Raw genomic sequence first — 26,815 nt, forward strand, 5'->3', positions numbered from 1 at the left:
TGCACTGCAGTGTATCATATGATGTGCATGTTACGACCAGCAGCTCTTCACCAGCTCAACGCATGAATGTACCTCGCGACATCTGAATAAATCTCATTAATTGAGCGAAACATGGTGGTTGTATTTCTTAGTGCACTCAGCTGCAGTCTTCCTGTAACTACATCACTTCCTGAACACAACTAAATGCCTGCTCAGCCATGTAAAATGTTAATGACATGCCTGTACATATTATGTATAAGTGGTCTGCTGCAGGCCAGACAAGGGATCTTTTGTACAATATTTCTAGTGCAGAATTGACGTGTTGGTGTTTTGTCTAAATGTTCTCTCCCTACTATTTCACTATTTTATCTATTTAATATTAATAACAATACATTTATTTAGTTTAAGGAAATCAAAATGGGAGTCACCTTTAGGTGGACTTGGACAGACGCTTGGCAGCAGCATTGTGGACCACTTGTAGGCGAGTTAGGGAAGTCTTGCTAAGGCAGGTGAAAAGAGAATTACAGTTGTCAAGACTTGAGGAAATTAACGCATGAATAAATATTTCCAACTCAGCTGTGCAATGGGCCTGAGAGTTTCCTCAGCTGGTAGAAACAGGAGCGGACCAAACTATTTGGTCAAGACATGGTCCATAGAAACACCTGGATTACGGAGGTTAGGAAGAGAAGAGGACAGAGAGCCAGGACAGCGTCAGCTGGGGCAGAAATAGGAACTTCTGTTTTGTCAGTATTCAGCTGCAGAAAATTATATATTTATGTTTTTCTAGAAGCGTAAAGACCAATTAGATTAGACCTGATGGGTGTTTTTAGTTAAACCTGCATTTTTGGATTTTTGTTTTGGCAACTATATCATCTCGTAAAGTTAATATAGCAAATGTGTTAGCAAACAGTTGCCTCCACATAGCAGCAGATAGAGGGAACATTAGCATTAATTTAGAGTTGTATTTCTGGCAAATGTAAATCTAATATTCACTTTTCTTTAAACTCTGCTTTTGTCTTTCTGGCTCTTTATTTTATATATATATATATATATTTTATATTTTAAATTTATAATTTATCAATTTCTTATAGTTCTTGCCGTAGTGTTGTATTTACTTCATGGTTTAATAAATACACCTAATGTTGCCGTTTGTGATGATCAGATTGAAAATGATTTTCCTCTTCTCTTAAACTGTTCAGGACATAAAATCCCATGAATATCACATGTACATTAAAACTAAATAAATGGGGAAAAGCAAACACATGATGTCGATAAAGTTCCACTTTATTCATTTCAGGGTATCAAACATAATAACGTTCTGTGATGTAAGTAATTTAAATTGCATCGTAAAGAAATGGAATTGAAATGTGTTAACATTGATTTTCCAATTGGTTTACTATAAGTAGGCCACAAATAAGAGAATAAGTTATGGCTTCTTTAAACTATCAGTGCCAATTAATACAAAATAATGTAGGTCAAAATAAATATCACTCTCCTCTACAAATGTTTCAACATCTTATGACATTTCTTTCTTCCACACTCCTTTCTATTTCTACACACGTTCTTGTACACAGGGCCGGTTCACTTAATTAGTTCTGGTTCAATACATTGACCTGGAGTTATAATATCACAATAGTTACAGTATTATGTGTATAAAGTCAATATTGTAGCGGATGTTGTAGATGTTGAGTGCAAGAGCTGATGATGATTTTCACACAATCCTCCCCTGAAGCAGTGGACGACTCTCTCCTGGTGACTGCCGGCTCAGCAAGTTCCACAACAACAAAGGCATGGATGTTACCGGAGAGCTGCCTCCATTACTGTCAGCGTGATCTTCTCTTAGTGGCTGGTACTGCTTGAACCGCCTGTTCAAAAACATGAAGCAGTTGAGACTGGTGAGCAGAGCTAACTCATGACAAGTCAAACTGAATATTTGATGAAATGTATGAGTTTATACGGCATGAAATTGAGGATAAAATGTCAAAAAGAAACAAAAACATTTAAAAAAAGTAAACAACGTTCATGTTCTCCTCAGTATGAGCTGTAATCACTTTGGTGATTCCTTAATCATCAGGATACTATACTATAATTGGGTTTAATACCTGCAAAACTAGTAATGTTAACATGCCAACACACTAAACTAAGATGGTGAACATGGTAAATATCACCTGCTAAATAACAGCATGTTAACATTGTCATTGTGAGCATGTTAGCATGCTGATCAGGAGGCTACTTTTCCTTATGTTAATTAATATTATGTACATGATATCGATATTATGCATGGTGGCTTATTGACATGGCTTCTGACACACCTAAATTGAAGTGAGCCATCATTACGGTTATTGGATATTCCCAGGTTAGAAGCGGGTAAAAATATGAAACATTTGATGCCGAGGATCAAAGTAACTGTAATGATTAACAATTTACCATAATAACATAACAGTGTCTTTGTTTGGAACTTATATATTTAATTTAGTAATTCTGGCCCTAAATTAAATGATGAATTAAGTTAATAAATGAGGTACTCACCTGTACATCAAACCAATACAACAGACAACACAGGCGAGAAGCATAACCCCCAGGACTGTGGCTGCAGTTCCAGCGGGGGAACCACTGGAGGCTAAAATTGAACCACATCATGAGAATGAGAGAATAATCTACAGATTGAGTACTTTAGTGCTTATTAATAAAATGTCTCTTCCACCCACCTACTGTTACACTGACTATGGCACTTGCAACAGCAAGACTGACATCATTGGTCAAGGAGACATTGATGCAAAATACTCCGGAGTCATTGAAGAACTGACGAAGAATCATTTGACAGTCTGGAGAGGGAGTGGCTGCAGTACAGATTGTTTCCACCGGTGTGATGCAGTCAGCATCTGAAATCACTGTGCAGACCTCACTTGGCAGGCTAAGGATAGTGAAGATGCAGACACATAGTTACAAAGAGAACAGTCATAAGTGGATATGTTATTTGTGCTAAAAATAATACCTAATAACAAATATAACTGTTTCTGTGTAGGCTAACTAGAAGATTGTTGTCTTACTTATAAAGACCATTAGTGCAAATCACTACACTTCTAAAGTTAAAGCTGAACAACATGTTTATAATACTTATAGGTTTCGTTCAGCACTATAATCTTCACAGATGAACACGACTTTTGTGATTTTTGAAGCGTATATCACCAGAAGTAACGAGCTAACGTAAGACCGTAAACAAACTGCACCACGATCGCCTGACTTCCCTTCACCACCACTGACTAGATTTCCCTGCGTTCGATATGATGACGTTTCATGTCCCAGACAACCTTTGTATTCTCATTTAACCACTTCTTCGCATCCACCTTTTTTATTTACTGACGTATTTTATGTCGTAGAACAAAACATTAAAATCTCTTTAGCTTGTTTTAAGCACAGACCTTATTTCAGGCAAGGAAACCGGAAGTGCAACAATGCTAACTCATTGTTGGGTTTTAGCACTCTACATTGAGATGATGAATGTTACTGCTCACCTTCCCTGACAGGAGATTGTGACGTCCACAGCATTCTGATCCATCGCAGTTGATAATGCTACAACGTTGGTCATCTGTACAATCTCAACACTCTCGATGCCCTCTGCAGGGTTGAAAGAGATAGAAAGAGAGCTTTAAACAATATTAAATCTCACTGTTTAAAACAGAATATCATCCCATGGGGTTTAAAATGCCATGGTTACAAAAAGTGTATTTACTTACGGACAACATCTACAGAGGTGGCGAGGGAGCCATAACGGTAGACCATGCAGTCAGCTGGCAGCTCTGGTGCTTGTCTTTTAGCCACAATAAGGGGAACCTGTGCTGGATCCACCTCTGCTTGAACTTCACCTTCAGCTGCAACAGCCTCTTCCTCACCTGCTGGTTGCTCTGAAAAAATATCAGAAATGTTGTCATAATAATAATAATAATACTAATATAGCCATTTTTTTATTTTGTGTAATCCTATGTTAGCTTACAGTAAACACTCACCTGCAGGAGCTGCAGTAGCTGCAACTTCGTTCTCAGTTGCCTGTACTTCAGCCTCGGTATCAGCAGCTGGTGCTGCCTCTGCTACAGCTGTGGTCTCAGTGGCAGCAGGAACTACAACGTTATCAGCAGGGGCTTCTGTTTCAGCTTGGACAACTTCTGCGGCAGCATCAACTTCAGCAACAGCAGCATCTACATCAGCAGTAGCCTCAGCAGCCTCAGTAACAGCATCAGCAGCATCTACATCAGCAGTAGCCTCAGCAGCCTCGGCAGCCTCAGCAGCCTCAGCAGCCTCAGCAACAGCAACAGCAGTAGTAGCCTCAGCAGCATCAGCAACAGCATCAGTAGCCTCATCAGCAGTGACATCAGCAACTACAACATCCACTTCTTGCTCTACAGCTACATCTGCTTCAGGAGCAACAGTGATAGCACCAGCAACCTCAACTGCAGCTTCTTCTCCCTCTGCAACAGGTGCAACTGAAGCAGCAGCGTCAATCACAGGCGCATTTTCTTCAGTTGCATCTGTAACCACTGCGGTTGCATCTGCAGCAGCTGCAGGTGCGACAGGGGCAGCGGTGGGCACCTCACCTGCTGCTGCATCTGCTTCCTCAACAGCAACATCTGCTTCTGCAGCGGTGGCAGCAGTGTCCTCTGGAACAACAGCGGCGTCAACACCTGCAGGCGCTACTGTGGCGACCTCTACTGCCTCTGTGTCTGTATCAACGACTGCTTCTCCATCTTCTACTACAGCTGGCTGCACAGAAGCAGCGAGTGGTGTGACATCAGAAGCAGGAACATCCAGTGCAATTGCATCTCCTCCCTCGGCTGGTGCTGCTGGGGCAGCTGCAGGGGTGGAGGCTATTACAACTACTTCTGGAGCAGCAGAGGCATCAATAGGAACAACTGAAAGAAACGTTTAAAGGGGACATTATATTACAAACTTTTTTAGTGCCTGTGCACATACATTCATACATGTGAAGGGCCTAACAAACTAAAGACATAAGACAACCCAGTCAGTCAGAAAGTGGAAATATGTTCTAGTAGAAACCTGAAGTACGAACCTGAAAATGAGCATAATATGTTCCCTTTGAAACAACTGTGCAAAACTTAGTTCAGACTTATTATAGGAGCGTGTGTCTGAAAGATAAAACAGCAATAGTTAGTTTAGAAGCTCACCAGCAGTGGGGTTTCCGCAGTCGTTGGAGATGCTTGCCATCAGGACCACCTGAGGTTTGAAGGTCCCGACTGCGAGGTATGTGTGTGTGACGGTGAGCTCTCTAGAGATCAGAGTACCAGAGCTGTCACCAAAGTCCCAGCTGAAGCTGACGTCGGCGCTGTTGAGGTACTGGCTGGGATCATGGAGCTTGACACTGAAAGCAATGGCTCGGTTCTGGATGAAGTTCTGGTCATTCTGGTTTACATCATTGACTTGGGCGAGTGATATGGTGAAGGGAATCTGATCTGATGACGGAGTAGAATATGTAGAGAACAGTGTGTTACTCCTTCTCACACACTAGCTTGGTATTAAAGCGATTCACAAAAGCAATATTTCTTACTTACTTATTCGACATTTACTTTGTTTGTCTCTCTCTATTCCAATTATTTTTTATATTTACCTGAATTTGCGATAACTTAAAGCATTAAAAACTCATCTGCAACATTGATTTTTCATAATATGTGTATGTTAAATCACCTGTAAATCATCTCCTAATATCTTTGTTTCACTCTGAAAACCCATATAAAAAGTGTTACAAAAGAATAGAGCTATTATGCTGGTGGTTGTTAAAGAAGTAACAATGTTGTAGAATAGTTTTCCTTAAGTAAGGTTAGAAATGGTTTGATATGTCACCTGTGACGGTGAAGACCGTGGAGGCATAGCCGAGAGGGATGAACTTGTCTGTGCCCCGGCAGTGATAGATGACGACCTCCATGTTGTAAGAGCCCAGGGGGATGTTGTCTGTACCGATAGAAAGGGAGGAGGACGGTCCGTCTGCCACCTGCCAGTAACGCCCTTGAATATTGCAACATTGTGATTATTTAGAGTGGTCTGGTCATCACGGCTAAATTAAATGAATTCACACATTTTGGAGACGCTCCAGATGTCACTTTCATCATGAGAACATGAGATGCTTTTGTAATGGAGATAAAAAAAAAGGCCTGTTATTCATTTGTTGTGCTCTGCTATTGAATACATGAATAGTGTTTAACTTCATGACATTGTTTACCAAATCAGGTAAAAAATGGTAAACTGAGGCTTTTGTGCTAATTATTCATGATTTCTAATTTTCTTTAGTTAACATTATTTTTGTTCTTCAGAAGTAAAAGGTTTTGACAAATATAACATGTCAGGAGTGAGCACAGACAAGGCTTTGTTTGTGAAATGTCCTGCGGCAGATGTTAAACTTTAACTTCACTGCCTGGAGGAGAAACGTCCCCTTTATTCTTTTACATGTTAATGTAAATGTAGTCATAGCTGCATTTAGAAGATTTGGGAGTCCGACTGCGGCATTAATTAAAGCTAAGGAGCAGCCTAGGTTTTCAACAGACCAAATATTATATAAATAAATATCTTTACCCCATGCCTTCCAGACAAACACGTAGTGTGGTTTCTTGTTCTGGCTCCTGGTGAGTGGTGTACCGTCAGGGAAAACTCTGGTCGACTGGGTGTCCTGGTCAGGATACACTGCCTGACCCGCCTGGTACTGTTGTCCTGAAAAAAAGGACGACAGCCATAGATACAAATGTGGTCATTTAAACTATAATACTGCAAGTACAATAAGATGAAATTGACTTTTGTCATATTATAAAACTAGCACAATTTCCCTTAATTAAAAATGTTTTTTTTAATGTTTTATATGCAAAGTCTAAAAACATTTCTTTAGAAAACACCAAGTCGATAACTTTTCATGACATCAGCTATCTGCTTGTGGTATTGAGTATTAATGAAAACAGCAAAGAAGATGACGTCACAATAGGTTGCAATAGTTCACTGGAAAGGTTTTCTTACCATTGATGGTGCAGTTTTCTGCCCAGACCACCTGCCCATCAGAGAGCGTTGTCTGGTTTGGTGGGAAGTTCAGATTAATATTGAAGGTTGCTCTTGCTCCGGTCAGAGTGGGTGCATCGTTTCTCAGATCAAAAGTTACTTCACCACCTGAAGAAAAGATTACACACATTTTAACATCTTTTGATGCACTGGCAGACTTCATTTTATAACATTTGTGTTTTGAGAAGAAGAGGAATGAGGCCTCACCAAACCAACAGTTCCTGAATCTCGGGTCTCCGTCTTTCCACACCGGATACATCCGTGAGTTCCATGTGCGGTAACGTGTGAACTGACTTCTAGGCTCTGGAAGAAATATCACAAACTCTTTTAGGAAAAGAGGATACATCTGGAAACGCACAGTGTTGGGGAAGCTACTTTGAAAGCCTCCCCTAGGGAGAAATGTAGTTTGGTTAACTTAAGCTATTTAGAAAAAGTAGTTCAAACTACTTTATTCAAAACAAAGAGGAATTTGACAATGTACATGTTATATGAATTATAAAAACCTTACAATGCCAGCTAAAAATGCCACTCAATGGACTTTATTTCAAAAAGTGTTCATAGTTAATTACACAAACATTTTTTAAATAGTAATTTAACTACCATTTATATGTTATTCACTACTCCCCAACACTAGGAACTCATGTAATTATATTAAGTATCAACAACCAACAGACATGATATAACAGACAACATATTGTATCTTTAAAACCCACTCATTAGCTGCAAAAACGCATTTAAGGTTTCTTGTTCAGTGTTGTAAATATTCAATTTAGATTTTGTTTGTGCCAGATTAAGTCTGGTTAAACTATTAACTGCTTATTTCAACAGAGTGAATGTTGTTTTTTCAAAAGAAGCATCTGTTATCTTAGACTTTCTATATTTGCACTCATCCCCCTGTATTGTAAGCTATTTCCCTCGGGATAAACAAAGTTTTATCTCATCTTAAATGATAATCAAGCAGGTTTTAAACGTGATGGTAGAGATGCTTATGTAACAAGAGCAGGTCCATAATTCTGGTGTTGAGGAGGGGTGAGGAGTGTCGGGGTTCTTGGCGGTGGGAGTCACACGACCTGCAATCCCCCTCAATCCCTTTCATGTGACTATCAGCTGAGCAGCAGCATCAGTAATCCCAGAGAGAGGAATGAGGGATCCAGACGACTGGCTCGCTCAACTTGTGATATGTGTGTGTGTGTGTGTGTGTGTGTGTGTGTGTGTGTGTGTGTGTGTGTGTGTGTGTGTGTGTGTGTGAAATGTTTTTGCATGAAATACAACATAATAACATGACTAAACTTGATCAAATATCCAAGTGTGAAAAGAAAAGTAGATTAAGAATTATGTATACACATTTGAGCCTGCAGTCATTAATGCACATTGGCTTTCTCTCTTCCCTCTTTTTAACAGAGTGTGGAGTGTGTTAGCGTGAAATGAGCCTGAAATGAAAGATCAATCCATTTAACCTTCAATTTGTAGTCCAAACAAAGAAATACTGTGGTTTCAGTGTGTAGTTGGTGTGAAAGCAGAAATGTTTTGATTAGATTAGATTAGATTAGTCACAGAACATTTAAATGCATCACTTTCCCTGTTGCAACACTGTGTTGGCATTATGTCTTACATCACACAGCAAACGCTATATCTTAATAGATCATTTAGACTCAGCTTTCAAACTTTTTTTTCCTCTTTGTTATCGATTATATTTTATTGTTTGTTTTACTTTTTTATGGTCTAATTTTTTGTATTTTTTATTCTTGTAAAGAACTTTGTGATAAAGCTGTTTCTCCCTTGCTTTAGATACTTTGTCATAGCGTCAAATGAGACAGAAAAGTTCAATAAAGTTGTACAGAGAAAAACATTTTCATGGGGAAAAAATGTACTTACTTATCGCAGTGGCAAATGTAAAAGCCAAAACCAGCAGCACCAGCGGCAGAGTCGTCATCCTGTATTTGGTCGTCTGTCTCCTCTCTCTGAGCCCCGATCCTCACCAAACAGTCCTGAACCCCAACACAACTTCCACAGAGACTTAAGAAATGTCCTCTCACTCTCTTTAAGAGGGGCTCGGACTTGAATTACCATAAAGTTTCTTCTCACCTCTGACATCATCGTGAGTCTCAAACTGGCACCACCCCCTTTGAAAGAGCAGATATTAGTGTGTTATTAAAGCTATTGTTGTGTTAAAAAGAATTGTTGTGTTTACTCACAGTTTTTGACATTATTGTCTGTTTTTATTACATGTTATAATCTAAAGCTAACACTTCTCTTACCTCATGTGTATTGTGTGTGTTTTTAATTTGTGAACCACATTCAAGCCAAATTTCAATTTCTACATATCATAAATGTGAAATTGTCAATAAAGCTCAGGAACTTGTACAGTAATGCAAAAAAGAAAAAGAAGATGATATAGTGCATGTAAATAATTGAATAATAATAAGATTGATCACAAAGTAAAAGACATCCCTCAAGCAGGACAATATTTTATGAGTGCATCATTGGAAAATCGATGGATGCTTTTTGCACAGTGTAAATGAAAATGGTGTACGTGATGCCTGCTTCAGGATGGAGAGTGGTGAGAACTGTGAGCAAAGCTCGAGTTATGCCTGTTTTTGACGTATTGACCTTAGAGCTATGTGTGCACGGGTGTCACAAGAGGAGTGGGTGAGCGGCAAATCAATAGCATCCTTTTATTTCCTCAGCCATTCCTCCATATGCTGCTGTCCACCTCAGGCTGCTGCAGCTCTAAGAATCCGTGCTCGCAGGAACACAGACACACCCGTGCTCAGTTTATTTGACTTAGTACAAAGTTTCATTCAGATGAAGACAGGAATGCATTTATAGGAACGAGCTGATTGATTCTGGAAGTGTATAAAGAAAAAATGAAAATGAATTTCTTGAATATAAATGCTTTTTTCCTTTCGCTTGTTTACACTACAAATAATATATAAAAGTCATATTTACAAAGCATCCCACATATAGTATCTTCAAGTAACAGAAGGCAAATGGCATCAATAAATCCTGAAACGGGATATCATTGACAGTTCACAATACATTATTTATGTTATTCTGATTGCCTGGGTTTTAATGTCTACAAAGCCGGATAATGCTAAAGCAACATTTACATTTGTAATGCAAAAATTCCACCCTTCAATTACTCTATAATAAAGCAGAGTGATGTTGTAGACTTGTATGGTAAGTAGCATGCTTCAAAAGAGGCTGGCTTGAGCATCGTTGGTCAGGAAGTTCACTCTAATACTACAGAAGTCAAAATCCAGATTTTTTTTAATGTGAATTATATAAATGACTCTAAAGAAAAATAACATTTATTGTTTCTTGAAGTATACAATAAAACATAAAGTTATAAAAGGTGAGGAAAATCATATTAAAAAAGTGGATTTTTATCATTTAATCCCTTTTTATTTCTCTCTTTCTTAATTTTTTATTAGTTTTCTTTTTTCTTTGGACTTGTTTTATTCCTGTTACTATGCCTACATGTGCATGCTAATTTTGATAATATAATTAAATTAGGATAACATATTATTATGTAATGAGAAAAGATTACAAACCAACATCTTCCCTCCAAATACAGAGTCATTACGGGCTCTGTAATCACAGTGATTGGTGGTTTCCCCACTGATGTTGTCTCATGTCTGCTCAGGCTGCACTACATGTGACCCCTCATGTGCTAACAGCAGAGTTCAGGAGGAAATAAATCCTTCCCACAGAGCACCTGACTTAACATACCACAAATAGTCAACTGTTTGCTTTGCTCATTAGTCTCTGTTGTATATATCTTAATAACATTGTTCCTGAGGTATGGGGAATACATAGAATTAATGGAAACTTTAGGGAGTTGTATTTCAGACGTGGGAAGTCATTGGGAATAATCGAAAATCTGGGAATTTCTCACTTTCTAGGAATAGTCCTTGACGTATTGAACAATGTGTTGCACAGACTGGTTGCATTAGATTGCACTGTTTTTAGTAGTTTTCTTCACAGCAAGCCAAAATAAAAATGTTTTGCCATTAAGGAACAGGCTAAATGTAATGTGACAAGTAATGGAAGGGCAATTTAACATCAGGGCTGAAGTTAAGCTTGGGTGGCTTAAATGATACAAACACAGAACTGCCCATCCCCCAACTGCTGTCACACACACTGACAAGCTTTCTGTTTTCATACTCTTACGCAGAGCAAATGGGGATTGGTTTTTATTAAGCCAGATCAATAAGGCTGTCTGGTTTGTAAAATGCCAATACAAGATAACACCAGACAGGCAAATTAGTTTGCGTATACAGCGAGCAGAGCAGTCGTTCAGTGCATTCACAAGGCTTAAACAAACTTCCCTCTTTTTCATCAGTGATCTTAATTCCTTCTCTTTGACGGTCATTTGATTTCCTCACTGCAAACAAACACCAGCACTCACAAATGGGACAAAAGAGTTGCTCAAGTAAAACGCACAGCTCTGCAAACACAAAGAAAAACTTTCAGTGGCACACAACTTTCACCAGGATACATTTCTGGTGTTATAAATCCTCTAAAAGGGTACATGCTGCCCATTTAACAATGTTCACACAGATTATTCCAAATCAATGAGTAACCAACACTTTTGGACGTGCACAAGCAGCCAGAGAGAATGGGGATAGGTGGCATAAATGATCTCTGAAAATGAAAGAACATTAATACAAAATGTTGGAAGAAACAAACATATACACAGGGGTCAAGCTATAGCAGCCTTTAACTCACATACAATAATCTCCATCAAAAGAGAAATATGCGTCACTTCACATTAAATCTGCTGGGTGGATACATGTCAAGCCTCTGGGCTTTGATCATGTGCAGTGCTGGTATGAACCTCTAACAGAGGCTGTTTCTTCCTGCAGTAACAGATGACATCCAATGCCTCATGACCAATCCTGCCACATATTTCAGATTAATATATATATTTTCACTGCACACATTTTGACTTGTCGTAGTATGAAAGCACAGGTGTTACTAATAACATTAACGGTGGCTCTGTTTTGTTAAAGTATAAGTCATTACAGTGTGACAGTGAGCCAGCATGCACAACACCAGGAATCGGAAACTGAAGCAGCTAAATGGAATTCAGCCATCGTTAATTTTATTATTTACACCTGTGCTTCTTTCTATTGTTACATGTCATTTTACTTCTGGAGACCTTTATTGCACGTTGCCCTGGGGGTTTCAGCAGCTCCGGGGGTCCGTAGATGGTTAATCTGGCCCATGGAGTCACACAAGCCATTTCAAGGGGGGGGGCGTGGATGATCTGAGGGAAACATGTGAAGTGAAAGATGAAAATATCTTTTTTCACAGGGATAATTTTATGACAAACGCAGGTGTGACTACTAACAGTGATGCAACATGTTGTAATATTTGGTGGAACAGAGACGTCATAAATGTTATTTGTTCCTCCGGTGCTTTTCCTGCTATGGCAAGTCAAAATGTCTGCTGTGAAAAAGGTGTATGAATCACGTTTGTTTAGGAATAATAAAGAGAGATTTCTTTCAGCTTCTACTGAGTGGCACGATAGCAGTAGCTCTAAACCAGTGAGGGAGTGCAAAGCTACACTTACTGCCACTAGAGGGAGCAACTGTATTTCTCCTTCCTTCTGCTCTGTTCAGTAGGCCTACCATAGACTGTATATAAAGATATACAGTACTTACAGTATATGTTCAGTACTCTGTGAAACCTGAGGCTATTTTCGAAATTATTTGACATTTACTATTTCTGTCCAAAATAAAAGAATAATTTTATTGTATTTTTTCTACTCAATATTTATGCTCATGACCCATGCCTGTATTTAATGTCATCTTATATGTTCAATGTATGTCCCAAACAGCAAGGTAAGTGAATAACCTACTTGCCAATAAACCTTATTCTGATTCCTTTATTTTGGAAATCAATTTGGCTATAAGTGTCCAAATGTGTGACCAAATGAAGTGGACTTTTTTTGTGATTGTGTATACTATGTTGCTATTTTATTGTATTTTCCTTGTGTTGTATCTTTGTTATTATTTTTTATTTGGTGTCACTATATTAAAGAAACACTGTTTTATTTACAAATGTCTTCTTTAAAATATATTTAAAATGTTGCTTTTATTGCATTTGTAGTACAGGAACATTTTACTTATTATTTGTATTTAAATAAAATAAAAGAACTGAAGAAAAACAGACAAAAAAACTTTTTTGCTGTTAGTGCGTCATTTTCGTCTTTGACGTTGATGACGTAAAACGTCATCGTCGTGTCACCAAGTGACCTGTGAGGTTTGTTTGTAGGATGTTTGATTCTTTTCCCGGTACAACACAACTCCAACTCTCGACTTGCACCGACTTACATTAAAACTCAACTGACAGTATTTAAAAAACATTTTACCTACTCGTCTTCATCATTATCCGTCCCAGCGATTCCAAAGGAAGGTGCTTTTGAGGAGTCAACTGGAAATACCGCACAGCTTCCAGCTCTCAGCCGGGGTGTCTTCAACACAAAAACGAACGCTCCCGATGTAACGCGGGAAACGCTACTGTGTTGTTTCTTCAGAGAGGAGCAGCCGCCACGCCAATCCACATATTTACGGATATCATCATTACCAGGGCCAACAAATGACCTGAAGCCACAGTCTTTAGCTCTAATCTGAGAAAGGCAATCCTCGACAGGACTGCTGCCCGCGGGCTGTGGTGCATCCGGACAGTTTGAACCCGGAGGAGCCGTTAATTATATGTCGGTCCCCGCGCTGCTCGTTAACGTTTTTCTCTGTAGCCACCGAGCAGTTGTTAGCTCAAACACAAAGAGGGGAGTCTTGCTAACTAGCTAAACAGCCAACAAACCTTTTGTTCTGTTCATTTGTAAAAAAAATGGATACGTTTCAGAAGGTGGAGAAGATAGGAGAAGGGACGTATGGAGTGGTTTACAAAGCCAAGAACAAAGTCACCGGAGAAACTGTTGCTCTGAAGAAAATCCGGCTCGACACGTAAGTTCACAGCTGAACGTTGTTGGTCATCATCCGGACAAGTTGACGTTCCTGAAGCTGCATTTACTCCCAACACGATGACACTGTTTCACTCTGTGCACAGAAGCTTTCATGGCATGAACATATTAAAACAGTGTTGCCATATATTCATGAATGCCATCATCAGGGTGTGACAGTCAGACAATGGTTGCTAACAGCTAAATTGCAGGGGGGGGTTAATTGACAAAATATAATATACAAAAAATGCAGGTAAACAATAGCAGCGCAGATATAAGAGACACAAATAACGTTACATATTAAAAGCAAAAAAATAAAATAAAATAAAGCTTGTTGTTGTTTATTAAACTGAGTGATATAAGTAGACGATACGTTTTAGAAAAATTAATTTACATGTAAAATATTTGAAATAATCATATTTTCAAGGGGGCCATCATCTGGATTATCATAGTAGTAAATATCCTTATATCTTCAAGGTTAAAAGCGTAGAATTAGTAGCGTCAAAAAAGTAACACTTAAGATCTGTCCAAATACTTTCATATAAAGAAATATATTTCTATATTATCTTTACAAAATGTAAAGGAAATATCAACGTCTGTAAACTTCTAAACACAGACATTTAGCAGGGTATATTTTATGTCAAATGTTTTGATGTAATTCCTCATCTTTGTAGTAAATACAGTATTCATAAAGAAAAAGCCAATCTCCAGTTTCTACCCTTAAATTTAGACAGAGAAACTTATTTACAGAACTTCCTCCGTGTTTGACGAAGTATACGACACGATATTAGTCTCAACCACCAGCCTTTAACCTAACTACTTTTAGATATATAGACGGAAAGATAGAAACACATTTATTGCACATTTATCATTACATTTCATCAGTTCAGACACTGCTCATATAATTCCCTACACTTAAAAGCACCTTTGTATTTGAAATTTGACACATTTTACTGCACCCATTTAACTTTAATATATTGCCAATTTAAGATAAGAAAGAACCTATAATCCATGGTTGGGTTCAGTAGTCCCTCGGTGCTCTCAAGATAAATCTAAGGGGTCTCATAATAACTAGGAGAATCTTTTTTTCTTGTGAAATATAATATTTTATGAGCATCTAAAACAGGAATTATTACTGTTGTGTTGAAGTGCTCACAACTTATGTCCACACTAAGGCATTTCTTTTGACTGTAGTCTGACCTTTGTGTCAGACTACAGAAAGCAAAAGCATTGCTGCGTTTATCTTTTGTTGGCTGATATGTTAGCTGAACGTGATACACTGATATATTTATAAGATTGTATGCAGTGCCAGTATAAGAGCGGCCGCTGATTCTACCTCTCTGGTCGTCCCTCCACAATGGACGTCCAGTTTATATTTAGAAGATGGAATAAAATGAATTGAAAACCATATTGAAACAAACAAATGTCAAGAAATCATTAACAAAGCTGAGATAAATAACTAAAGTTCAAATGGCAACATTATTATACCCTGGGACTAGTGAATGAGCTTCATAACATTTAATTGACCATTTATTTCATTCAGGGAAACAGAGGGTGTACCAAGCACTGCCATCCGAGAGATCTCACTTCTCAAAGAACTCAGTCACCCAAATATTGTCAAGTAAGTGCCTAATGTTGCCTCTTTAGCTAAACACCTGCCTGCAAGATTCTGGTGTTACTTGTTTCTGTCGGTTTTTAAGCCGAACTGCCTGTTAACACGTTTCAGATTGCGAGATGTCATCCACACCGAGAACAAGCTCTACCTGGTTTTTGAGTTCCTTCATCAGGATCTAAAAAAGTTCATGGACTCCTTCACAGTCGCTGGTATCCCACTGCCTCTGGTTAAGGTAAACGTCCGCTACATTTACAAAACCGATCCGTCTCACTCTCTTTAAGAAATCAAGAGTAAATGGACTCTGAAACTTCTGAGTTGACTTACCTGGGCGGATATATGTTCTGTGTGTTTTTTTAGAGTTATCTTTTCCAGCTGCTGCAAGGCCTGGCCTTCTGCCACTCTCACAGGGTTCTGCATCGAGACCTGAAGCCCCAGAATCTCCTCATCAACGCCCAGGGGGAGATCAAGCTCGCTGACTTCGGCTTGGCAAGAGCATTCGGGGTGCCCGTCCGCACTTACACACACGAGGTAACGTGTGAGAAATAGTAGAGTTGTATGGTTTAAAGTATATATTCATTACTAGAGATGCACAGATTGCAAATGTGTATGTAGGCTTATTATAATAGAGTCAAATATTTATTCTCAGTGTAACACTTTGTTTTTATTTATACTAAACTATTGTGACTACTATGAATCGGTAATTATTTACAGGAATGTAAAGGTGTGTATATTATATTAACTCCCACTCGAGCAGGGTCCTTCTGCCTGCCCTACACCTATTGACGGGAGCGGGAAAGATGCATGGCAATGAATAAGGGCCTACAATATAACAGGACTGTTTTAATGTATTTTTATCTTTTTCTCCTGTCGCTAAATTTGTCGCCAGTCACCTTTTTTAAACAATATAGTCGTTAAGGTACTCCATCATGCGTGAATTGAGCGCTGTGGTAAAGTCAACATCGGCTCTCCAAATGCAGAATAACACCTCACAATACTGACGTTTATTCTTTTTATTTGCTGGGCTGCGCGTCACGAAACAAAGTTGATTCAGGATTTTTCTTTTGTTTTCAACACATTTTTGTGGACATTATTTTTTTCGGTTAAGAAAAAGTTTCTCTAAATGCAAACTTGCTTCTGTGATATTTTTCAGGTGGTAACACTTTGGTACAGAGCACCAGAAATCCTCCTGGGCTGTAAATACTACTCAACAGCTGTCGACATCTGGAGTCTGGGCTGCATCTTTGCTGAAATGGTAATTTGTACTCACAATAAGCTTCACTGTGAATGAGTGAAGGCTGCACATGATGCACAATGCATCAAACGTAACCTCTAACTAACACTCGCTGTCGTACAGCTCACCAAGAGGGCCTTATTCCCCGGAGACTCCGAGATCGATCAGTTATTCCGAATCTTCCGCACTTTGGGCACGCCTGATGAGACCGTCTGGCCTGGAGTCACATCGATGCCCGACTACAAACCATCGTTCCCCAAGTGGGCACGGCAGGATTTAGCCAAAGTGGTGCCGATTCTTGATGAGGATGGAAGAGAACTGCTTGGAGTGAGAACATTTGTCATTCGTTCATATAATCAGTCGGCATTAATTACGTCTGCAAAGGAAGTTATTACCTTTATTTGTTTAGTCAGCAAGATCAAAAGATGATAATGACATGATAATATATACGTCAAAGTGAATGAGAAGGGTCAAAGAACATGAACTGCACTTAAATGTGGCAAAATCAGGCACACCTGTCCCAGGATAGTCCATCACTCACTTAAATGTTGCAGATTACAAGTTCCATTATTTTTGCAGCCTTGACAGAAGTTTTGATTAAAAAGCAGCTTCGTTAATGTGAGGATTTGATGTTTTTCTTTGACACGTATGAGACAATAATATTCCAGTTTGTTGTTCAAATAAAACAAGCAGTCTGCAGGCATGACTTTGGGGTTATGTACAACTATAACAGGCGACATTTGTCACTATATTCTGACATTTTATAGATTTGAAATACGTCAGCTAACGATTATTTATATAATTGATTAATCTGCCGATAATTTTCTCATATAATTATTTTGTCTGTATAATGTCATAAAATAGTGAAAAACGTCCATCACCCATGCTATAATAAATGTAATATATTTATATACAATAAAAGCAATCATTAGTTGCAGACTTTATAGACACATTGTTTGACTGTATTTCTCCATTTGTGTTTTTGACCTTGCAGGAAATGCTGAATTATGATCCAAACAAAAGGTTATCTGCCAAAAACGCTCTTGTACATCGATACTTCCGCGACGTCACCATGCCAATTCCCCATCTGAGACTCTGAGTCAAGAAGGTATCAGTCCATTTTAATACCAACAATGTCCCAGCAATAAGGACGTCCTCGCCTCGCCTCATATCCACGACTGGAATGGACATAAAAAGTGGACACTACAGGATATGTTGGATCCTTTAATGGATATTTGGTAATACCTAAAACCAGCTTTCGAGACGATGGACATCCCGAGAGTTCTATTGTTCTTTCAGTCATGATGTTATAATCGTTTAACTGTACATTTCAATAATATTATTTTGCATATTTGTGTGCAACTGCCATTTTGGATGTTAATGTTATTTGTGATTTGGGAAAGTCTTCAGGCTGACATCCGGCAGACTCATTCTAGTAATCTGCCGTTAAATTTCCCAATTTAAATGGTATGTTGGCTTTAGGATGTCCACATTTAAATAGTCAAATAGTTAGTTAAATTTGATTGAATAAGTTTGTGGGATAGTGCAAATAACAAACGTCATGCTTCGTGAGACTGAGCATCCGCTGAGTGACGGATGTGAACGAACGTCGGCGGCTCATGTAAAACAGTTGGTGCTGAAAGGGCATGAGACTCCAGTCTCTTTCTCTTTAGGTTGATTTTCTTGCAGTGAAATTCTTTAAATTTGAGTCTAAAGTATCTTGTAGTGATTTTAAAACCGCACCCCACACACACACACACACATGTTTATTGGTCGTTCAGGTTTGCAGGACTCACTCCCCACCAGACTGTTCTCAGCGTTGTACATACGGTTGTGATATACAAGTGTTACCTGTTTGAATTCAGATTTTACAGAATTTAATGTGCCGTCTCATCTTTCTTACTCTAGATTTTATTCGAACGTAACAAATAATTTTTATGGATATTGTTTATTTACAGTTTGCAAAAAAAAAAATTAAACTTGTTTAAACAGCTGTTTGTTCGTGTGAGGGTGATTTTGGTTCCTCTGAAGGGTCGGCGGAGCGTGACACAGTTTAAGTGAACAATGTTTTCTTCAGTTCTGCAGCCAAGTGAAACAATTACGCCAAATAGTTTGTGTGACTCAAATACCGAAGTCAAATGCTGTCTCTCATCGTTAAATCAAATCACTGTTACACTTCATTTAATCTTTGGCTGGACGAAAACACAGGCCTGCTTCCACAGTTGGTGTCTCGTCAGAGACGCTAAAGGAAGACTCCACACAACAAAATGATTGTTTTGGAAATCAATTTCTCACCCCTGTTGTTCTCGCATGTGCACGAAGATTAAAAATACGGAGAAACTTGTTTTAGATATTCAACTCACTCATTTCAGAGTTTGACATATATTCGGCTCTGGCTGCGAGGGTTCCTCACACTTATCTTTGCTGCAGAAAACACGCCAAAGCACTGATCCAATGAAATACAATCAACCAATTAAAGAAGTTTTTATTAGTCGCGTCATATTTAGACGTCATGTCAGTCAAAGCAGTTCACCTTCAAGAAACAAAGTTGAACTCAAGAAAACATTTTCAGAATCGCAGAGAAAGTAACGCGTCTCTGTGCAACAGTGTCTTTTGATGATACAATGTTTGCATCTGCACATGTACATAGAAGATGACACACTCTTTATGTTAACAGGTGTTTGCTTTTTATTTTCATAATGAACAATAATTAGAGGCAGGAATAGATGATAGTGTGAAAAATAGCATATTATAAGCTAACAATAAGAAATAGATATGTTGTACTCGGATATAAATTAATAAACGATTGCATTGTGCGCGAGGCATGATTGAAATAGTGGTGCTCTTTGTTCATTTGGGTGATTTCCTTTAGTAAGAATACGTATGTGCTCAACTAATCAAACAGGAACATAACAGCGATAGCCAGCTAGCTGTTTCTTGCACGTTTCCTAATATGTTATATTTATTGCAGCTCTGATGTTGCCTGGTATAGTGACAACACAGATATTTTAATTATTACAGTATTATATATGTTTAAAGAAGATAAATTAATAAAGCTGCAAAATGAAAGGTGAGGCATGACTAAACGTTTATTTTTAATAGTCTCTTCTGAACTTGCTTTTTACATGATATGTTATTTTTGTATACTGACTAGTTCAGCAACACTTAAGCCTGTGTTTAGACATAATTATTCTAGATGCTCATACATACATCTTTGTCTTTGATCTCCTATAAAACAACGGGGTGACCGATTGCAACGGGACAAATCTGACCAAAGAACAAAAGTTAAACTAAAAACTAGGATTACCACCTTTGCGGTTGTCTGCCTCTGCCAACCGCTCAAGTTGCAGTTCACATCCATGTCTGTCCAAAATGACATCACTTCCTTATTTTATCCGTTTAGCCACGTGTGACCTTTGACCCCGACATTGTAATGTATTTACCATTGAGACAAAGTGGACGTTTGTGTCCCTTCAGGCGTTTTTGAGATATCTCGTTCACGATAATGGGACCAGCAGATGTACTGAAATTGTACAGCATGCATAAAAAACGTTCAGCAGTTATATAAAGTACACGTGATTTGTAGTTAAGAAGCGAAAACTTGCTTTGGGAAGTTTTAGGAGGGTGAGTGTTATTTAACTCAAATTTCTAGTTTCTTTTTCATGATAAGCTTGTACAGGATCTGGTAGCCATCATCCCAGGCGTAGAGCAGCTGCTCCTGCGGGTTGTACTTCAGACTGGAGTGAGCTCCGTAGCGCTTTGGAAAGTAAACCAGTGGTGCGTCTTCGTTGGTCACCATATCATTGACGTCAAACACACACTGGATGCGTGAGCGCCCGGGCTGCTTGGTGTTGTACACCACGTACAAAGTGCTACAGATGACAAAAGCCGCCTCCGCGTTCTCTGTCGGACAGTTTGTGTCCCACATTTGCTCGATGTCTAGCGAGTTGGCGTCCATTTTCGCCAGAGAGATGTACCTCTCGTTTTGCCGCGTGCCGTAAATGGCCCACAGGCCTTCCTCGTCCACAGCCAGGTCCATCACTGTCTCGGGGGTCAGGCCGTACACGGGGACATGGTCCTGCACTGGGAACACTGCGCTGTCCGTCACAGAGCTGTTCCTCATGTCATATTTTACCACCATTATCTCTTCAGCCTGATTTATATAATACGCATGATTGTTGAAGACAACGTGTCCTGTTCCCCGCCAGGCAGACGGCAGCTTCAGGCTCTTGGACAGAGACATGCCCATCGAGCGGGAAAAGTCTTGCACGGAGGCAAACTCATGGATGGTGTCTTCATCCGTCCCGTTGAAAATGTAGACCTTCCCAGAGCCCCTGCCGGTGTCTTTGGTCCACGTGCCCTTTGGCCCTCCGACTCGCTTCAAGATCTTCATGGCTTTTATGCTGGAGATCATGTCGCTGCAGTCTGAAAAGGGCAGAGCGACAGGCTTTACGCGACAGCTGACACCTCGCCAACATGCCCACAATGTTTACATTTTGTTAGCTCGACATTTTAGGAACTACATTCAATAGCTTTCTTGTCAAAAATCAAGCCGAGGAACAGGGACGTTGACAGATTATTAAATACTTTTCACACAGACTTACATTGGGAAAGAGACGTCTGTAAATCATTGGATAATATTATTTTAGGTAAATCAACTTCCCAGTACTATGACTTAAATTGCCCTTATTCATATCATTAAGGGTGAATGATTGTTAGGGGTGTTGCCTCACACAGGTGATAGTAAACGTTCCTTCTGACTGTTGAGTAATAAACCATCAGTCTAAATATGAACAAGCCAATGTTGGAAAAAAAGGTTTTGGTAAGTCGTTGACTCACCAATGGAGTGTTTGTGTGGAAATTTAAGAGCAATTAATGCAGTTTTTGTTGATAAGTGATGTCGAAACTCTCAGTATTAACAAAATGCTAAAGAAAAAAACCAAAAACATTTTCTTTAAACAATTAAAATGCCTTTATAGTAATGGCAAAGTCATGTTAGACCTAAAAACAAACCCTGGAGCGTTTCGGCATCAAGCCTTCGTCAGGGAGTCGAACAGATCTCATGGGACAAGTGGCCATTTTATAGTTGGATTCAGGAATTTTCCACTTGGACACGGTGTTGTGACCTTGTGGCCTGAAGAGGGTGTGGACAAATAAAAACCCAGTAGATGGCACCATTTAGGCTTTTTATATTTTGATTTATTTTATTATATTAAATTAAATTTTGACTTTATTCTCAAAATGCTAAATCCTTTCACCCCCCCCCCCCCCCCCCCCTTATGCCTGAGCCTAAAACTCTTCTATTGATACTGTTCTGTAATTTAAATGAACCATTTGTTGGTTACAGCATCACAAACTTGAGGACTTGCTTCCTTTTGCCCTTTTTAAATGATTGTTTGAGTACTTTGGGTTTTAGTTGTTGATGAGATTAAATTGGTATTTTCAGTTTATTCTTATAAATATACTAAATAAGCTTCAGTGCAGTTTAAGCACATTATATCTCACCTGATAGTTTTGAATACTTGGCCTTCTGCTTCTCCTTCACCAGCGTCACCTGCTGCTCTATCAGCTTGTCGTCCACGTCCACACACGGCTGAGCTCCGTTCTGAGTCTCCAGGTAGTCCAGCTCACGCTCGACCCGGTCCACCCTCGTCCCCACACCGTCCAGATTCATCCTCAGTGCCTCTTTCTCTTTATCGAGGTTCTCCAGCTGGGAAACCATCTGTTGCTTCAGCTCCCGCAGCTCGGAGGCGTAGCGGGCAGTCTGTTCGTGCCACAGAGAGATCCGGTCCTGTTTTAAAAGGTGACAAAGATTAGTTGTGTCTGAATATTTAACACAAGGTGAGGTAGTCACAATTCAGCTGCATCTTTGTACTTTAGTAATGTGAGCAACACATGTTTGTTTCACAGGAACTGTAAATGCACTTCCAGAAAGCTCTGAGAAGGCCATCATTTGATGTTCTTTTTCAGGCTCAGTATAGACCGGGACAGACGGGCATAATAAGTAGGAAACTCATCCTTCAAACAACCAGGTTCAGCCCAAGCGTGGCAAGTTTCCACCCTGCTCAAATGTCTTTTTAGCAAAAACACTGAATACTACCAGCTCGCTCTGTAGCAGACCCTGACCTCTGACCTCGCTGTGGAGCAGGACAAAGAAATTAGTACAAACATGTTTAGTGTTTGTTGCAAAGAGAAACTTGGATTTTGTTCCTAATATTGTGTTACTGCGGAAGTGTTTTGTATATGAATGCAGATACTTTAAGACTAAGCCGAGTTAAAACTCTCGAGTAAGTCCCTGAAACTTGTTTTCATTAATTCATATCTTTAAATGAATTTGAGATAGTCCTGCTTTTATGTTAGAATGCATATATGTATTTCTATTTTAGTTTGATTTCTGTTATTTCTGCATTAGATTTCGCTCTTGTTTAACTTGTGGCAGAAGATTATTTATGAATATGACACAATAATGAGAGTAGCTTTTGTAATATCTTTGATAGAGTTTTGGTTATTGAACTCTGTTAGAACGACTTAAGGCCTAATATTAAACATGTTTTATATTTAATCTGTTCATACAAATAAAAACACAATATTAAAACAGAATAACTGAATGACGAGAGGAGCCCCATGGAGAGATACTTCTGGGTCCTTGGGGTTGAAACACTAAGAGAGATATATCTGTATCTTCCACACAGGCAGGACATTCTCCATAATGTTTAATCTGACATGTGTTGTGAAATAACTACTTTTACTTCATCATCATGACAAATGTAATTTTGTCATGCCAATATAGCAAAACTCTTTTAAACAAACCAGCTTTTTCTATCATTTTTAGCATTTACCATAATGTAACTTTAACAAACTGCACTTTTTCTTTACAGTGTGTCATGTTTTACATCGTATATTCAAATATGGACGAATCTAACTTTAAAACTACATTTGAACTCAGTCTCTGAACCAGGACACTAAGCTCATAGAGATGTATTTCCCAGCATTTTCCTCAGGATTTGCCCACATCTGCATTCCATTGCCTTTGCCCTGTCCCGGGAAGTTTCCCCTCAGAGGGACTCTGGAGCGCAGGGCTCGGCAGGGAGGTAAAGGGAGTCTTACCTCAATAGCGAGCAGCCTCCGCTCCAAGTAGTCAATCAGTGCTTGGTGCTGAGCGGTGGCAAAGCAGACCAAAGTAACAAAGACAACAAGTCCTCTCATTTTGTGTCAGTCTCTTTAGCTCCTGTAAAGGTTTTTGACTGGAGCTGAGTGAGAGTGTGGAGGAGCCAGCAGAGTCCCAGAGGTGGGCTGGAATGTTTTAGTGAGCTCTCTGGGAGGAGCCAAACACATCTGGTGAAGATGGAGGCTCGCAGTCTCTAAGTGAGACAAGACACTGCTGTTTATTTTTACTTCAGCTTTTATCTGATTGCCAAACTGAAAAAACAAAACAATATCCTGTATGTGTAAGCTGCGCTCCCTACGTTCCCTGCTTCCCATCTGTTTCTTTGCTTTTCCTTTTCCCACTCCTTATTCTTGTATTCATGCACACTGGCCTACTGACTTCTACTTCTCACAAGGTTTTCACATTTCAGTTGCTTGTGTTAGTTTCAAAGTGTCCTGGTTTTGAGGCCGGCTGTAACACATTTTAAATGTATGTATTTCTCTGAGGGGGAACATTATTGTTACGTAGGAGGAGGAAGTGTAACGTGAGTGGGAGTCAGGAGTCAGTGAGGTACTCCTGTGTTATAAGGAAGACCGTGAAGTGTCTACGTTTAACTCTCTCACAACACAAAGTGAATACGCTTGTTTAAAAAGAGTCCAGTATGTGGTATTATATAAGGGACACTCTGCCAACGACAGTAGTAATGCTAACACTCAAGCTAACATTAGGATAAGCACAACATCACTACTAAATATACAAAACAATGCATTTCATACAATCAATCCTTTAAAAGTCAAACACAACCCATATCTGAAGAAACATTACGTGTCATTCAAAAGGTTTCACAGCTGTGGGTACAAAGACCCTCTGAATCATTCTGTGGAGCATCGTATCATCCTTAACTTGTCCCTCAACACACTTCTAGATATTAAAAACACTAAACAGGGGATGACTTTCAAACTGAGCAGGAAACCGAAACTGTTATGTGGTGGACTGGGGGGAAAGAAATCTGGAAAAATATATATTTATAATCCAAAGAAATAATGTGAAACATTCATAAGAAGTTTCTTTCATTAGTGAAGTATTTGTTGGTCATGTCACAGCAGCGTCTGCAGTGTTTTCCAGCTGCCTCTGTGCACAGGAAGAGTTGTAATACTGCACTGAAGTCCTTAGCATAACAAAAACAGTAGTTAGTTTGTGGAGCGGTGATTTACTGGGGAAATAGGAAATAGTGTTGCTGTCCTCACTTGTAATTATAAGACCACCTTGCTGTGCAAGAGTCAGTAATGACATCACTGTACACCTCTCTTTCAGCGCAGTTTACTGTGTATGATTTAGCTCTACAACTCACTCTGGGCCAAACTGTGTTCATGCTATAATTAATACCAGAACACTCTTCCTGTCCTTTTAAGTTTCACAGGTTTGTGATTCATTTCATTTTGGTTGTTTTGAAATACTTCACATGTAATCCAGAAGAGCCACATTTGAACCACAGACATGAAGAAAAAGTTTCTATATAGGTTTTCTGTAACTAGTGCTTTGCAAGGTCATCCTGCGGGCCGGATTGGACCCTCTGGCGGGCCGGTTTTGGCCCGCGGCCCGTATGTTTGACATCCCTGCTCTAGATAAAGGAATATAAAAGCTTTAAACAGTTAGAAAATGAGTTTTAAAGATTTAATATTACAGTTATAACACTATGTATTTAAGAGAAGAACTGTGTAGCCCTCTGACAGACTGTGTGTGTCCTGCTTCCTGCTTAGTTCGTCCCACGTTTCACCCTCATTCCTTACGGTTTGTTTGTGTAAGCGTGTGCTTATTTGAATATGCTTATTTTTTATTCATTAGGGTTACAAGTTGCTATAACAACCTGGATATATAAAGTATATGTCAAAACAGGATGAGATGATTATTAAATGACGTGGTTATATAAACCTTATAGTCTTCCGACCAAACTAATGCGGACTCAAGCGACAGTCACTTTATCAGCTTTCACGCAGCTTTCCTCACGTAGGCAGTAGTACTCCCAAACACCTGTAAGCAGACGTTGTGACTTTGTGAAGTTCTCCTTAAAAACTAAATTCATGCATTTTGTTTTTTTGGACATCATTTCTTAGAGTGGCAATAGACAACTTTTTAACGTTTCCTCCCCCGGCGTTTCCAAGTGGTATTCTTGCTGCGTTGTCTCAAAGACAACCAGATTGCTTTCTGTTTTTCTCAGAGTCTACAGCTAGCTACACATTTAGCAACTTTGCTATAAGTCATTTGTTATAATATACCATTCCTGTAAAAGCTCATTAACACTAAGTTATATAGTCTTTCTACTCGTAGCTGTACTTAGAATCATAATGTTGTCGCACACGGGCTGTAAAATATATATATACAAGATGGCAGTGATCAGTGTTACTGTGTGTGTTTGGACATTTGAATATGAGTCAATCCTTTTTTTCTGAACATTTGCCTACAGGATTTTGTGTCTCCTTCAGTGATTGGGCACAACACTTGTGAGAGGTCCTGAAACATGCAAACACAGGCAAATGTTTCAGGGGCGGTGAGGGGTAGAGGATTGAGGGCGTTTTGTTATAAGATAGAAGATCAGTTGTTGGCACATCATAGAAGCTTTCAGGGACGTCATCAAACAAGAATACAAGGTATGTTCTGATGGATAATGTATACATTATGAGATTAAATCATGTTGGCTAGAAATCTTATTTTGAGCAGTTTCGAAAGAGAAAAGAGGCTAAAGATGAAAACCTTTTGAAATTTTTGTCAACATTTTTGTTGGACATTGTATTTAAAGTACCACACATTAGTGATTTCATAATG

At 39.1% G+C, this 26,815-nt stretch overlaps 3 protein-coding genes and 1 long non-coding RNA gene across 4 annotated transcripts; 1 reads left to right on the forward strand and 3 right to left on the reverse strand.

The window, feature by feature from the left end:
* Nucleotides 1-1,245: 1,245 nt before the first annotated feature.
* pmela (premelanosome protein a) lies at nt 1,246-9,212 on the reverse strand. Its single transcript, XM_029430675.1, has 12 exons — nt 8,905-9,212; nt 7,237-7,332; nt 6,991-7,137; nt 6,559-6,693; nt 5,833-5,994; nt 5,160-5,444; nt 3,987-4,886; nt 3,717-3,884; nt 3,495-3,597; nt 2,688-2,893; nt 2,509-2,599; nt 1,246-1,844 (listed from the first exon to the last, which is right to left on the reverse strand). The coding sequence occupies exons 1-12, from the start codon at nt 8,960-8,962 to the stop codon at nt 1,691-1,693; spliced, it is 2,505 nt and encodes an 834-aa protein (XP_029286535.1). The 5' UTR covers nt 8,963-9,212; the 3' UTR covers nt 1,246-1,690.
* A 1,973-nt stretch (nt 9,213-11,185) lies between these two features.
* LOC115007868 (uncharacterized) lies at nt 11,186-13,546 on the reverse strand. The gene is made up of 2 exons (XR_003832238.1): nt 13,409-13,546; nt 11,186-12,301 (listed from the first exon to the last, which is right to left on the reverse strand). It is a non-coding gene; the product is annotated as an uncharacterized LOC115007868 (long non-coding RNA).
* cdk2 (cyclin dependent kinase 2) lies at nt 13,296-18,842 on the forward strand. The gene is made up of 7 exons (XM_029430914.1): nt 13,296-14,003; nt 15,543-15,620; nt 15,726-15,846; nt 15,972-16,142; nt 16,765-16,866; nt 16,969-17,172; nt 17,840-18,842. The coding sequence occupies exons 1-7, from the start codon at nt 13,888-13,890 to the stop codon at nt 17,942-17,944; spliced, it is 897 nt and encodes a 298-aa protein (XP_029286774.1). The 5' UTR covers nt 13,296-13,887; the 3' UTR covers nt 17,945-18,842.
* A 471-nt stretch (nt 18,843-19,313) lies between these two features.
* Nucleotides 19,314-24,138, reverse strand: olfml3b (olfactomedin-like 3b). The gene is made up of 3 exons (XM_029430913.1): nt 23,953-24,138; nt 22,351-22,636; nt 19,314-21,270 (listed from the first exon to the last, which is right to left on the reverse strand). Exons 1-3 carry the CDS (start codon nt 24,049-24,051, stop codon nt 20,486-20,488), a joined length of 1,170 nt encoding a protein of 389 aa, XP_029286773.1. The 5' UTR covers nt 24,052-24,138; the 3' UTR covers nt 19,314-20,485.
* Between the last annotated feature and the right edge of the window lie 2,677 nt (nt 24,139-26,815).

Source organism: Cottoperca gobio, chromosome 5 (assembly GCF_900634415.1).
Source record: "Cottoperca gobio chromosome 5, fCotGob3.1, whole genome shotgun sequence".
NCBI classification, from domain to species: Eukaryota; Metazoa; Chordata; class Actinopteri; order Perciformes; family Bovichtidae; genus Cottoperca; species Cottoperca gobio.

Coding starts and splice junctions, on each gene's coding strand:
- pmela (XM_029430675.1), bottom strand. CDS start 8,962: ATGACGACTCTGCCGCTGGTGCTGCTGGTTTTGGCTTTTACATTTGCC. Junction 5,995..6,558: donor GTTTGTCTGGAAGGCATGGG/GTAAAGATATTT, acceptor GCAATATTCAAG/GGCGTTACTGGCAGGTGGCA. Junction 3,885..3,986: donor AGCTACTGCAGCTCCTGCAG/GTGAGTGTTTAC, acceptor ATATTTTTTCAG/AGCAACCAGCAGGTGAGGAA.
- cdk2 (XM_029430914.1), top strand. CDS start 13,888: ATGGATACGTTTCAGAAGGTGGAGAAGATAGGAGAAGGGACGTATGGA. Junction 14,004..15,542: donor AAGAAAATCCGGCTCGACAC/GTAAGTTCACAG, acceptor TATTTCATTCAG/GGAAACAGAGGGTGTACCAA. Junction 16,867..16,968: donor GCTGCATCTTTGCTGAAATG/GTAATTTGTACT, acceptor GCTGTCGTACAG/CTCACCAAGAGGGCCTTATT.
- olfml3b (XM_029430913.1), bottom strand. CDS start 24,051: ATGAGAGGACTTGTTGTCTTTGTTACTTTGGTCTGCTTTGCCACCGCT. Junction 22,637..23,952: donor GGAGGCTGCTCGCTATTGAG/GTAAGACTCCCT, acceptor CTTTTAAAACAG/GACCGGATCTCTCTGTGGCA. Junction 21,271..22,350: donor CAAGTATTCAAAACTATCAG/GTGAGATATAAT, acceptor TGCCCTTTTCAG/ACTGCAGCGACATGATCTCC.